Source organism: Lynx canadensis, chromosome X (genome assembly GCF_007474595.2).
Source record: "Lynx canadensis isolate LIC74 chromosome X, mLynCan4.pri.v2, whole genome shotgun sequence".
Taxonomy (NCBI): Eukaryota; Metazoa; Chordata; class Mammalia; order Carnivora; family Felidae; genus Lynx; species Lynx canadensis.
In genome coordinates this window covers 51585082-51600550 of record NC_044321.2, presented here as the reverse complement: position 1 = coordinate 51600550, position 15469 = coordinate 51585082, and the positions used below count along the sequence as shown (strand labels likewise).

The window sequence follows — 15469 nt, the reverse complement described above, 5'->3', positions numbered from 1 at the left end:
GAATCCTGATGTGCATGACTCTAAAACCCTTTCTTTTCTAGCATTCTCTCTTTTAATTACAAGAAATCATAGGGGCTTAGGAGCCCTGGGGTTCCCAAACGACTAATTGCCTTGTCTCTCTTTTGCCCACATATCCAAGCAAGGTAATGAGCTTTGACCATCTCTGCAGCTAGATATGGTTCCTGGCTTTCCCACTAGGTTCAGTCAGCAACCACTTTGGAGAGAAGCCATATATATCCCCCCAGTCATCAAACTTCATTGCTCACTGGGGCATGCATGGTGATCAACCTTCCCTTTCACAGCTTGAATAAGGCATGAATAAACCTGAGTGAAAGTCTCACCTGTCTCTGATTTGGTGTGTGATCTTTATGCAGCACATTTCCCTCTCTGGGACTTAGCTTCTTCATCTATCAAGCTTTTCCATCTACTACAACTCATATGGCTTGACTAGTCTCTTTCTTACCTCAAGTTCAGTCTACTAATTAGGTTTATTTTTAAATGACTAAGAAATACTGTCCCATTTCCCACCTACCTCTTGCTGACTTGGGTAACTAGGAACATGTTTAGAAAAGATAAGTTGTGGGGGGCATGGGATGAGAAAAGATCAAAAGACTTCCAGGATTCAAAGGCAAGGTGAGTCCCTGAGTCTAAGTTAACAATCAAACGGAATTGCCTATAGGTTTTAGATGTAGAATACAAAATGCTCATGTTGAAATGTGATATTGGCATCTTTTGTGGAGGATAGAGGCAGGGCATGGACAGAAAAGATTATTTAAAGCACTATTATCTAATCCTAGTTCTAAGATAGAGCCCAATTAACAGTTCTGATGATTTTCACAGGGTTGCAGAATGATAGTGGGTCCAGATGCAATTGGTGGGAAGAAGTAGGTCAGCCCCAGGAGAGAGAGAGACACACTGAAGATGCAGAAGATTAGGGCCAGGATGCTAGGTCATGGAGTGGCAGACTGGAACAGAACTGGTAGGGCAGCAAGTTGCATCTACCAACTGTAGAGGTTCAGAGACACCAGAATTAAAAGGGAGTAAGGCAGGTACAGACAACATAGCCAGTTGTAGAGGTCCCAGAAGTGAACTCCCTAGCCTTGTTTTGTACCATATTGTTCATTTTACTAGAAGGATGGGTAGGAGTGTAATAAGAGGAAGACCACAGGACTCAAAATAGTTCTAGGATCTGGGATATCTCTGAGGAGAAGTTGGACAAATAACAGCTAAGGTGATGTCAAAAAACAAAAACAAAAACAAAAAAGATTTCAGGATCAGTAAGGAATTTTAATCTCTCTGAGCTCTGCTTTTTCCTTTTCAAACACAGAGAAATCAGATGCATATAAATTTTCCATTTCCTTAGGCTCCAAGGCTTTGGAGAAATGAGCAATATCTCTCGGCTTCCAATGAAGTCCCAAAGTGAGGAAATGAGGGTGTGGAGGGAAGGAAATGTGATCTAAGGTCAGAATTGAGACTGAAAAAGAACAAAGGATAAAACAGATGACCCCTAGACTACAGGCTATAAGGAAGTCTCCAATTAAGGTCCACAGGGTACTGGGAATCATTTGTTCAGGCAACTCTTGTCTCCAAATGAGGCCAAGCTTCCCTTGCTTCCAGCTTTGCTTCCAGCTGAGACTTCCACTCCAGACAAAATGGAAACCCCATCTTCTAGTGGGAAAGAGTATCTAGGTTATGGTTCCAGGAACAACATCTGCTGCTGCAGTGACTAGGGTCCTTACCATTCCACTCTGAGAAATGGTTCCGTTTCTGATAAAAAGATTCTTTCTTGGTTCCCTTTGACCCCAGACTGCCAACTTACCTGGCCTGAACTAACATTTCTCAAATCTGCCATGGAATAAATCCATAAACAGCAGAAAATAATAAATACATATACTCAGAGGACACAAAAGGGTAGTATATCCCAGGGGATGTAAGTAGATGGCTTCAAGCCAGAATTTCTTTGTAGCCTCAGGTTTAATTAATCACATGTGCACATTTTACATCTACTCCTTAAATGTTTTAATAATGATATAGATAACATCTACAAGTAAAATTGATGCTCCAAGATACTAAATCAAATTCATCCCACAGCTCTGTGTACCTCCTAAAACCAGTTATATACACTTATATATACACTGACTGTGAATTCTATTGAGCCACACAACACAAACTCCCACAACAGACTGTGCAGCATTATAGAGTCCAAGCATCATAAACTAGAAAACTGAGGTCCAGTGAGGAGAAGAGATTTGCCTCTGAGAAAATCCTCACTAATTTCTAGGAGCATCTGAATGTAAGAAAGAACCCTCTTTTGTCACTCCTCTGCATGTGAATGCTGCTTACATCTGAGGTCTATGGATGGGAGGGGAGATCAGGTAAATTCTGGAGCCCAGAACCCTCTTTTCCATAACCCCCATGCATCTATCTGAGAAAACCAACAAGTGATGTAATCAGCCACTTCAGAATCCCAGATCAGGATTGGGAAGCAAGACTGGAGCTTCAAAAGGAAAACTGCATGAAAAATTATGTGCAAAATTCTGTCAATGCCCAAACACCTGAGGCCCACTGAGATCCCATTATAGGCTTGGCAGAAGCTCTATCAACCACCCATCTGAAAGCAAATCAACACACAAACTGAAAAGTTCTAGTAGGGGTTGCTACCAATGCTGTTTCTGCTGCCTTACACTGCCTGTGTTCAAGTGGCAGTTCAAGTAGATAGACCACACTCAGCTAGGATTCTAAGTTTAGGGACAAATTTCCTCCACTTAGAATAGGAACAGGTAAATAAAGGGGAGGTCTCAGAGGATATAGCTGACAAAAGGCACTGGGAAAACTGGAAAAGATATATGCCTTGATTCAAGCCACTATATCACTTCCTAGCTATCTGACCTTAAATAGGTCTTCCCCCCTGCTCTAAGCCTCTGCCCCTCATCTATAAGATGGAGATATTAGTATTATAATAATAAATGTTAGTTATTTTATAAAATAAAAATGGAAGGAAGAGAAGAAAATGTTGTTGCCTTCAATGCAGAGTCCACAAACCCTAAGGAATTTACTGAGCCAGAAAATCTTCCTGATTTAATGGCTCTTTATCTGAACTCCCAGGGCAATTTCTACTACTTATTTAGCCTTTAATAAGAACAACCAACACTCTGGGGCGCCTGGGTGGCGCAGTCGGTTAAGCGTCCGACTTCAGCCAGGTCGCGATCTCGCGGTCCTTGGGTTCGGGCCCCGCGTCGGGCTCTGGGCTGATGGCTCAGAGCCTGGAGCCTGTTTCCGATTCTGTGTCTCCCTCTCTCTCTGCCCCTCCCCCGTTCATGTTCTGTCTCTCTCTGTCCCAAAAATAAATAAACGTTGAAAAAAAAATTTTTTAAAAATAATAAAAAAACAACAACCAACACTCAAATGTCTGCTGTATGCCAGACACTTTACTTATTTGAGGATTAAATCAGACCACAAAATTTGTGAAATTAGTTTGATTACAACTTTACTGAAAAGAATAAAGTCCTAAGAGGCTAAATGAGTCATTCAAGCAGGACAGAATTTGAACCCAAGGCTGACACCAAATCCCATGCTTTATACACTGTGCACCACCTCTATACACAACCTTAACCTCAAGGGTGTTTTGTTCTATCTGGGAAGAAAGTTGCATTTACTTTTCTGTTTCTATAGGCAAAGAACTCCAAGTTCCTTAAAGACAGAGATGGTGTTTGATAGGTTTAGAGATTTTTCTTGAGACACAGTAGACTTTCAGTCAATAGTAAATCAGTCAATTAAAAATTAATGCTCTGAGATTTCACCTTTATTGTAAAGGTCAAAATCTTAAAGAGAAGGGGCTGGTTAAGCTAGAGGCCCTGGCTGGGGTGGAGCCGGCAAAGGGTTCTCAAAGTGGAACTCATGGTCGCAACACTGCCCCTTAGTGGCACCTACATAATCAAGAGCCTTTTTGGATATGCACCAGGATGGATCAGTCAGTTGAGCATCCATCTCTTGATCTTGGCTCAGGTCATGATCTCATAGTTCATGGTTTTGAGCCCCACATCTGTGCTGACAGTGCAAAGCCTGCTTGAGATTCTCTATCCCTCTCTCTCTGCCTCTCCCCTGCTCATGCTCCCTCTCTCTGCCTTTCTCTGTCTCTCTAAACAAACAAACAAACAAACAAACTTTAAAAAAGAGCCCTTGGAAGAATCTCAGGCTTTAGAAGTGGTGGTAGGTGACAGAATTGCTCACACTCTTGTGCACACTCACAAGAAGAAACAAAAGTAAACGGAGGAACTAGGGGCTACACTTCCCTTTCCAATCAGGTCTTCTGTCTCCTCAAGCTATGACTTCCCATTGTTGCATGTTATGTATTACTGGTGCCAAAGAGGGTGCTTCCTCTCTAATTAGCTTCCTCTCTAGTCACTGGTCAGACAACTTCTGGGTTCCAAGATGGCCCCAGAGCTTTGGTAAATTCCTCCCAAGAAATTCCTCCCAGCTCCTTCCTCTTAGGCCCCAATTCCACCAGGAGGGCCTCCTTGAATAATGGGTCTCAAAGCCCAGATGGAATGGACTCTTTCCCTTATGACTCATCAAGTTAGAAGGAAAAGATCATATCCCCCAATAGCCTGTGGAAACATACCTCTGTGGATCCCCATCCAGACCTGCACTAACCCCAAGAGTTCCAGATGTTCAACTTCTTGTCTGAGTTCAAATATTTTTCCCCTTTTCACCCATGGGGTCCCAGCTCTTCCCCATCTGACCTCACAGAACATTACTGTTTCCTCCTTCCTATGACAGTCCTTCAGAGATCTCAAAGCAGAAAACACATCTTCTCTTGAGTCTTCTCAACCCAAACAGCCTCACTCACCCTGCAGAATATTGCAGTGGGAAAACTATAGTTTTTTAGTCAGATTTGTATTTGAAACTCCATGTTATAACTTACTAAACTGCATAATCTAGAGTATATTATATCTCTCATAGGCAGGATCATTGTAAGGATTAAAGCACTTGGCCAAGGCTAGTCCATAGTAAGTGCTCAATAAATGATATTTCTCAAAACAACACTGATTTTCCCAATGAGAAGTCATGAACTTCCTGGTTTTCTCCCTTTCCTCTCCCCAGCCAGTATGAAAGATTAAAGTCTGTCAAAGGTTTTGTTTGGGAAGTAGTAGCTTTCACAACTATCATACCATCTGGCTAGGGTTCCCCACCATCTGGGCTTCCTACAGAACAACACCCACAGTACACAAATCAAACCAACACTAACAAAGAATTACCATGCCTTTTGGCTTTCTGAAGTTAATAAGTTAATAAGTTAATTCTTTGTTCAAGAATTTTTTCTGCCCTAGGATCTAAATTATGCCTTCTTCACCTTCCCTCTACAGTTATACCCCTCCAAAGCAAATGAACAAAGCCCCCAATGTTGACATCAGGAGATGGCATCATTTGGCTTGAAAAGGGTGATGTGTAGATCCAGGGATCTGGGAAAAAGTCTGAGAAAAGTCCAAAGGAGACTTTCTTCCTTTCCCTCCCCAGCTCTGGGGAAGTTCTTAGACAATAGAGGAACTCTGAGGGAAAAAGAGAAAGGGAAGCAAGAGGGCCTAGAAAATCCATCAAGGATGTGGTGCCAACATCCTGGACAATATCAGACCCAACCTCACCAGAAAGTGGAGGAGAAATGGGGTAATGGCCCATCTAAAGGGATCTCAGCCTCTGGAAATGGGAATACAATTTCACTCCTGGAAGTCTGGTCATAGATGGCACATTCCTTGGCCCTTGGAGAGTCTTTGAATGCTGAAAGATTCTATGGCCCCCACCTGGCTTTTACATTATATAGCACATCCCTTATGATAATAGTGAAGGGACACCCCTTGAGTTAGAGATGGGAATGAGACTTCAACATTAACTCCAAGGCATGACTGCAGGTTATGAAGTACCCTCATAATGTATTCATCACTCCCAGTGGTATCCTAAGTTCCAATATTCTTTTGAGGGCATACTACCTCAGGGAGAATAACTTGGTTTCCTTCTACTAGGAAGCAAAACAAAAACAAAAACATGTGACAGGGGCCATGGGGTGCAGTGACTAGAATGTAGCATTCAAATCCCAGCCAAATACCAGCTAGATACAAAAAGCTACTTAATTTCTGAGTCTCATCATTAAAATGGGGGAAGAGATCGCTTATATCTTTCCAACTTGAGAGGAAGGCTCCATGTGTTAACATTTTTAGAGCATCTAGCAGAGTCAGACCCTGCTTGCTTCTCTTTTGTTCCATGTTCAGGACCAAGGATAGGATTAATCGTGGACATCCAAGGAGCAGGCTGCCGAAGTTAAACTTTGCCTTTATTATTAAGGCATGGGTCAGCCTTTCTTTTGACCTAGCTTGGAGGAGCATGTAGGAGAAGAGATTCCCAAGAAGTGGGCATTGTGGTGGGAATTATTAGAAGTGGAAAAGGGTAAGAAACAAATAGTCCCTCTCTTACTTGATCAAACAGCTGTTTCCCAGTGGTGTTGGGCTGGATAGCAAACTCCAGCTCTGCATCCATGGTGGTCACACGCACATTGATCTAGAATGAGATCAAAGGAGGCAAGTTAGTTGTCTGGGTCTGTGCTTAGCAGAGCCTGGGACAAGTGTATCTGTTCAACAAGAGAAGAGGGAACTAGTAGTATGCTAAGAATCTGAGCAACTTAGATATTGGTGGGAAGGAAAGGAGAATATTTAGACAAACAAACAATAACTCAGCCTTGGCTCCCAACCAGCTTACTGAAGACAAAAAACATAGCCACAGAGCAATGCTTACCAAGGGGCAAACAGATAAATGCAAATCAGCATACTATCAAGAGGAAGCAACTGTTGATTGTACTTCTTCCAGGAAGCCTTCCCCACCTATATCAGCCAGCTGTAAACCCACACCATTCTCCTCCCACCTCTGATCCACAGCCTGAATTATCTATAGCACTGGTCTTTGCAGACGCAAGTTAAGGGCAAGATAAAGAACACTGGGTTCCAAGCCTAGCACTGTACCTGGCTCAATATACTGGCTTATCTCCTTCCTGGGCCTTAGTTCACCTCATCTGTACAACAGTAGTAATGCAAGGAAAGAAGTCAATTATACTAGGTGATGACCATTTCAGTTCTACTGTCTATGGTTCTATATACTGACTTGCATTGTTAGTACCTCCTGAATTATTGGTCTCCCTAAGAAGAAAAGTGGAAAGGGGCCTCAGCAAAGGTAGTTGTTCATTGCACAGAAGTGTTACCAAAGCCAAGTCAGCAGAGGGATAAGGGACAGGAACAGGCACTGATGAAAACAACAGGTAGTTACATACATGATTTTATAGGCACTGGAATAAAGTACCTTCCACTTTTATGAGTAGATCCCCCATCTCAGGTCAATGATAGCTGAAGTTTCATCAGTAGAGATTTTTTACTTTGGCTGAAAATTTGGTAGTGATGGTAATATTAGTAGCAACATGCAGTAGTTTTCACGTATGGAAACTTGGTACTCACAAGGCGATTCGTGTGCACTAGCCCATTTAATATAAACAATCACTTTGTGAAGTAGATAATGTTATCTCCATATTGAATAAATAATAAAGATAAAGAAATAAATGTTATCTAAAGTCATATCACTAGGATGTAGGGAAGACAGGGTTTGAATTCTGATCTAAATCCAAACCTCATCATTTAAACTGATACATTAAGCCCTTCATACATCAAAGTACAAAATATCTCCCATGAAAATAAATGATGGATTAATTCTTTAAATTATAGGACATTTTGCTTAAGTAATCTATATGGTACAGCCACAAGATGGTTTGTTATAAGGTCATATAAAATATTCTGAAAACTATTTCATTCCCAAGTAAAATAGTTCAGTAACATTAAGTAAGGAAGGGAAAGCAACAAGAGTGCATGAGCTCAATGCCATAAAAAGTATGCACAGAGAGGGGCGCCTGGGTGGCGCAGTCGGTTAAGCGTCCGACTTCAGCCAGGTCACGATCTCGCGGTCCGTGAGTTCGAGCCCTGCGTCAGGCTCTGGGCTGATGGCTCGGAGCCTGGAGCCTGTTTCCGATTCTGTGTCTCCCTCTCTCTCTGCCCCTCCCCTGTTCATGCTCTGTCTCTCTCTGTCCCAAAAATAAATAAAAATGTTGAAAAAAAATTTTAAAGAAAGTATGCACAGAGAGATAATAATTGGAATCATGCCTAAGTGTTAGTCAGGCTTGGTTTTAGGGTGGTGATGAGTGTGTTCCCTCTTCTTTAAATTAAAAAAAAAAAGACCCACTAATCCAAATTTTCTAAGATGCTTACATACTACTTGTACTATTGGGTGGGAGACTAAAAATAGAATTATCAAAAATGCAAATCCCCATGGAGTGGGTAAGACATTAAGTCTTATCAGTCTTTGACACCTCTGGGTCTTTCCTGACCATAAGGGTCAGTTAGCGGGGAAGAGGGGGTCAAACAGCCATTTTGCCAGCTAAACAATTCTGATGAGGACCAGGCCTGGGGAAGTCAGGGAGTCAGGGAGGAAATCTATTTCAAGATTGACAATGGGACAGGAAAGGCCCTGAAGGCAGGAACAAGTAAGGCAAGTTACCCCAGTGGGAGACAACAGGCAAGATTAGCCACCTTGACTTGGTGTTATCCTAGGCTTCCTGCCAATCCAGTGACCTCTGTAGAATGGGCCCTCATAAGATAGGGATAATGAAGCCCAATGGGCTAGAATATGGCTTCAACATCTAGCCTCAAATCACCCTTGAAGTGGGTCAAGGGAGACTTCAAATCACCAATGACTTGAGGAGATAGGACAGGGTGAAAAAGAGACAGTGGGCCTTTTAGTAAACTGGACTTCATTATCACCTCAAGGTTTCTGTCTTACTTAGATTTACTTCCCAATACCAAAGACTCAGTAGGTACTCAAAGGATGTTGGTTAAATGAGCACTTCTAAGCATGGGGATATAAGGTCACCTTTTTACTGTGCCATGGACCCTTCTGGCAGTCTGGTAAAGTCTATGGACCCCTTTTTGGAATTTTTATAAATACGTGAAATAAAGTGATATAAGTAAACCAATTATATTGAAATAGTTATAAAAATATGTGCTTTTTATGATATTAAGTAAATGTCTAGCACCATAACTTATTAGTTATTTCTACTGTAATTTCAACATTGTGTTGAGCATAGTGATACTTTGAGAAATCTACAATAACTAGAGAATTGAGTAATGTATAGAGCTGTCAAATTATTATGTTGTACACCTGAAACTAACATTGTATATCAACTATACTTCAATAATAAATTTTTAAATAAATAAAATAAAAAAGTAAACATCACCAAAAAATTGTGATATAAAACTTTAGTAGATTTCTACTAGTGACAAAGTCACAGGTACTGCCATTATTACCACTTCCTTTTTTTTTTTTTTTGGCCTGTATTCATAATTGAAGGAGGAGCTAAATCTCAATGAGAGATCAGTAAAAACAAATATATAATTTTTCCCAATCCAAGTTCATGGATCGTTCTCACTTCAGATTATATCCATGGACCCTCATGGAGGCCTAAGGATTCAGGGTCAAAGAGCTTCCTATAATTTATTTCAATTCACCCAATATCAATGGAACACAATATTTAAGGAACTATAGTTAGAGTAGAGCTATCGGACCAGTCCCTGATCCCAAGCCACTTATTGAATAATAAGAAAACTATAATATACAAGGAATACAAAGAAGACCATGAGAAATGCCATAGCAGAACAAAAGAAACCTTTTGTGGAAATAAGGAACCACAGTTCAAAGTGATATTTGCACTGGTCCCTGAGAATAAACTTCATTTTAAAAGAAGGGATACTGCAGGAGTTGGGGGTAAGAACACCCAAATGCCTCAGGTAGAGAAATCAATATGTGCAATGGCCCAGAATGAGACAGGGATGGAGATGGTTCATTAAGACCTGCAAACATGCAGGTCTACTCCAGTGTGAATGAGGCCTGCATAGTGAAAAACAGGCAGGGAGGCCTAAAAGGTAGGTGGAGGGCCTTGAAGGCTATGCTAGAAAGCTGGGCCTTATCCTGTTAGCAGTAGCCAGAGAGCCTTGAAATTCTGAGCAGAGTGGGGCAGAATCAGAATAGGGCTTTTTGGAAGAAAGTGCCCAGGGAGGAAACTGACAAAAGAGGTGGGACTCCAGGGAAACATTCCACAGCCTAAGATTTCCCTTTAATTTCCACTATTGGGAAGGACTTCAGAAGAAATAAGCCAGTGGCAATCACAGATCATGTCAATCACAGGCCATGTCAATGTAGTATCTTCAGGGCCTAGCTCATAGGCCCAAATATTTAAGTCAAATATTTGTTAAATAAATGTTTCTTGAATAAAATCAACTAGTAGATGGTAATGCAAGCTGGTGCAGCCACTCTGGAAAACAGTATGGAGGTTCCTCAAAAAAGTAAAAATAGAACTACCCTACAACCCAGCAATTGCACTACTAGGCATTTATCCATGGGATACAGGTGTGCTGTTTCAAAGGGACACATGCACCCCCATGTTTATAGCATCACTATCAACAATAGCCAAAGTATGGAAAGAGCCCAAATGTCCATCGATGGATGAATGGATAAAGAAGAAGTGGTATATATATATATATATATATATATATATATATATGATGAAGTATTAGTCGGCAATCAAAAAGAATGAAATCTTGCCATTTGCAATTATGTGGATGGAACTGGAGGGTATTATGCTAAGTGAAATTAGTCAGTCAGAGAAAGACAAAAATCATATGACTTCACTCATGAGGACTTTAAGAGACAAAACAGATGAACATAAGGGAAGGGAAACAAAAATAACATAAAAACAAGGAGGGGGACAAAACTTCTGTTTTGAGACTCATAAATATGGAGAACAAACTGAGGGTTACTGGAAGGGTTGTGGAAGGGGGGCGGGGCTAAATGGGTAAGGGGCATTAAGGAATCTACCCCTGAAATCATTGTTGCACTATATGCTAATTTGGATGTAAATTTTAAAAAATTAAAATTAAAATTAAAAAAAAAGAAGTAAGGCAAGCTAAAAAAAATCAACTAGTAGAAAAGGCTGGGTTAAGAATACGCATGTCACACAGGCTAGTGTTGTCCATGCTTCCTTCCTCCTAAATAGACCATCACCCCAGAACAAGGGCTCTCCTAAAATCCAAAGATGTCCAGCTGAAACCAAACTGGAACCTACTTCTCCAGAAACCCTGCTCAGAGTTTCTGCCATTTCCACAGTGGCTGTTTCTTCAGGGAATATAGCCTGATATCTCTTGAACTTCACTGTGAAGACAAATACTCTTAGGTTTAAAATAATTAGAAAGGAAAGCAAACAAAAGGGAACTTCTATTCTTGTCACCACTTAACTCAGAAGAAAATGTGAGTCATGATGACAAGGGTCATAGGTCTGGTACTCTCCTGTTTTCTGCATGTTGGAGTTAGGGGCAAATAAGGATAAAAATATAGCTGAGGCCTTAAGGTTATAGGTAGAGTAGGATTCTTGATCAAAGAAGATCCCTTGTTCTCTGGAACCCTAGGGTGTAAGATGAACTGCAGGATCAGACCCACTTCCACACAGTGGATGCTCACAGGGCCCACTGGATGCTCACCCTAGCTTCACTGAAGGCTCACCCACTGCCTTCCTTTTAGGCATGACATCTGCAATTTCAATGAGAAGAGGGTGGTCTAGTTTGGGAGGCAAGAACCTGAAAATAAAACCTCCAAAGTCAGCAGAAAGTTCCCAGGAAGCCCCTCAGCTTGGCAAGAGTGGAGGAACTGGCCTATGTAGGGTAGCATTTCATACTTAGAGAATTAAATCCCTTCCAAACCCTGTCCCTGCAGATCTAGGCACAGGCTGAGGTCAAAGATTGGGTCTCTGGAGACCACTAAGGCTTTAGGGAACAAAAAAAGTCTGAGTGTGGTAGGGAAGGTATCACCCTCTCATATACACTAGCCCTCCCACCTCTAGCCCAAGAACAATAAATACACTGTTATTTATTGAACAACAATTGAACACGGACACTTCCCACACCAATGCTCTTCATTGGACACTAACAAACTTATCTCAGTGGTCTGCCAACCAAAGTCCTCAACAAACTGGGATCTCCAGTTGGCTGGCCTAGAAAACGAAAATAACCAGGCCAGATGCTACCTTGGCTGTAGCAGCTGGGGTACTTTGGACTCTGGGACTGGTCAGCTTCAAAGAAGGGACTGGCCCTCTCTTTTCCTAGAGCTAAGAACATACAGGTGAGCAATAGCCAGACCACAGCAAGGAGATCAGGACAATGTTTCCCATCACTTGCCCCATATCACTGAGCTACAAGATGGCCCTTCCTGGAGAGAAGTTTGGAGGAGACAGGGGAGAAAGCAGAGAAAGAGTCAAATAACAACAAATAATTTCCCTGAAGCATGGACATGTAAGCCAGAAATAATTAAAATTACTGGTCCCACTTCATGGATGACGAAACTGAAGTACATAGAAGCACGTGACAGACAGATGGAAATGAATGCTTACTGAATACCAAATATGTGCCAAGCCCTTTCACCCATAGTCTCACTTAACATCACTGAAACCAAATTTAGTCAGCTCTAAGTGGGGGGAGACTGGTCTTCTAGACATTCCCGGAGCTCCTATCATGACTCCACCTACCTCTCTGGTCATGCTGATTTCACTGTTGCCTTCAGACACTGCCTTGACAACTATTTTGGCCAAGGCCCAAACACTCTGGCATTGAAAGCCTGAGCACATCTGGGAAGCAGTCCTTGGGAAGGCCCCCTCGCAGGGGCAGAGCTTGCAAGTCAGCCCAGTTGGGTCTGAGCTCAATGACCTCACCCCCACCTGCCACCTCCCCATTCTCCTCAAAAGTCCACATGCTCCATCCTTCCAGTGGAACTGCTGGTATGAAGAAGACAAAGGCAAGTCAGGGAGGGGGACAAAGGCAGGACAAGCCTTACCAGGGCAACTCCAAAAATTTAGTCTCTCCCCTGGACAAAGAACAGTCACAAGAGTGTTACTTAAACTACCTAATCTCCATTATTTAGGCTCCAGCACCCACCATTTCCTGCTGCCAGAACTGAGGCAAGGGCAGGGCAGGGCAGGGCAGGGCAAAGCCTGGTCTGTCTTGCCTCTTGGGATGACAGCACTGCCTCAAGCAGCTGTTTTCCATAAGGGGAAAAACAAGGGTTGCTTTGAATCTCCAGCCTAGGAGGCATTCTCCATCTCCCCCTCCTCCTCCTCCACTGACTCACTCACTTCCCAGCAACTCAGCCATTTCCCTATTGACTTAGACATTGTACCTGGAACAGTTAGTTATCTGTTCTGACCTCTTCCTCCCCATCTCCATACCCTTAACACATCCAGAAAGACCTGCCTGGGGTTAACCCTTCCTATGCCTGTGTCTTTTTTTCCAGTAGTTTCTAGAAGGGAGAGCCACATCCAACCCCACAGACACCCATATCTTAATGGGTCAGCAGTAGTTCTTCAATAACTCCAATTGCTTCAAATGCCATGGGAGACAAGGCTCCCCTTTTACTTGCTTTGGCCCAGTCCTGCCCTCCAAAAGTTCCCCAAGAAGCATTGGGAGACAAGGGCATGTTGGAAATGGGGTGTTATTCCCCCAGTCACCATATATTTGGAGAAGTAACCTCCACATGTAACTAATCTCTCTTAGCAATGAGAACATAGCTAACTTGTCACTATGGGAATGAGAGTTCAGAGCAGAGGCTAAAGCTGAAAAGGTCAGGAACTGTAAGGCTACCTTACCAAGCTGTAGCTTCCCCATTAACCCAGGCTTAATTACATCAACCTCAGGCTGAGGCAGAGTCCCCCCCCACCCCCCACCCAACACATGAAAGTCAGGAAGGAAACTAGCTCCTCCCTATTTGCACTTATCTCCAGGAGTTACTCGCAAATTCAGCTCAGCCAAACCATATTCCAGAATAAAACAACACATACTTCTCTACCCCCACCCCAGTTCATCTCTTCTTAGCTACAGGGGCTGCCCACTAGCTCCTTACCATAGCCTCTTTACAATTCCTCAAGATTTCAATCCTAGAATCTCATCTGGCTCCTCCAGAATAACATCCTTATGAACTTCTCATCCCTCTTCTTCAAGAGAACAAACAGTTCAGAATCCTAAACTGTCAGAGCTGAAAGGAACCTTAGAGACAATTTGATTCAAATTTTGCAACATACAGCTGGGGAAGCTGAGGTCCAGGAAAGGAGAGACACTGTCCCGGAGTCATGCAGCTGTTAGGCAGAATGAGATCAGGGATTGAAAACCTGGCTCTTGATCCACTGGCTATTTAATAAACTATAGAACCACCCTGACTCTTAGAAACAGTAGACACCTCAAGTGAACCACTGCTGAAAGACTATGTGGAGGAGGCTGGACCACCTTGCCTCCGTGAAAAACTCCAAGCTGGCATGGCTTGGAAGTCTAGGTTTCAACAGAAGGCAGGCCTAACTTTCAGGCTCTGAGACATTCATCAACACTCATTCTAGGGAGACTAAACCTTTCATAACACATCATACAAGAAAATTCAAAGATCCCTTGTTTCTAAGATAGCTTCTTTTGCACAAACTTGGATAGCAATTCATTGGGAAGTTCCATGATAAAAGACACAGGCAAGAACCAAGCTGGAGGTTGGTAGGGAGAGGGTGAGATGCAGTAGGGAACGAGGCAGGGAATTTGAGGAACAGATTTATATCTAAGTAGCCAAGAAGAACAGATTCTTTAATTCTCATAAAACTTTGATGCTACTGAAACAAAAGGGGACAGGATCCATCATTAATAAAGTAAGTCTTATAAATGGGCAAAGCCCCTCTCTGGGGCTACACCCAGCTGGACTTCATTCTCTCACATCAGTTTCCTGCTTGACCCAGTTTCCTGCCTACAAGTTTCACAAGAATGTAGACTGGAAGCACAGACCAAAATTTGCAGCTGCCTGGAGATGCCAGGCACCAGAGCACCAGATAAGGGCTTTACTTTCTCTGCTCAGAAACACACCCCTGCAACCTCCAGCATCACAGCTCTGAAGCACACTGGAGATGATCCAAGCCTCAGCTTGAGTTCTATCCAATGCTCATGGGATTTCTGTCCTGTCTTGTACTTCTGGGTGTTAAAAATTGCTGAAGCTAGAATCAGTTAACTCTGCAGCTGCAGGAGGGGGCTTCCATGCCAAGTCAAAAAGTTGTTTTTAACCCCAGAGCTAGGCTAGGGTCAGCTTCCTGCCTGCCAACCTTACTGGTAAGTCAACAGCTAAACCCATATCTAGGTAACCCACAAAATTAGAGTCCTCATCCCAGAAATAATTATCTCAGCTTTAGATGAGTGGAGCATGGTATATTAGAGAAAAAAAAAAAGCTCTTAGAGGAGTGGAGCATGGTATAATAGAAAAAAGCTCTGGAGCTTTTTTGACCTTCCTTTTCGTGAAACTCACTTTCCTAATCTAAAAAAAAATA

The 15469-nt window shown here is 42.5% G+C and overlaps 1 protein-coding gene across 1 annotated transcript in view; it reads right to left on the bottom strand.

Moving 5' to 3' along the window:
* Positions 1-15469, bottom strand: part of MSN (moesin) — a 65611-nt gene that overhangs the window by 17481 nt on the left and 32661 nt on the right. Inside the window, exon 2 of the mRNA XM_030304656.2 lies at positions 6466-6549. Within this exon, the coding sequence (XP_030160516.1) occupies positions 6466-6549 (84 nt within the window). The remainder of the gene's footprint in view (positions 1-6465; positions 6550-15469) is intronic.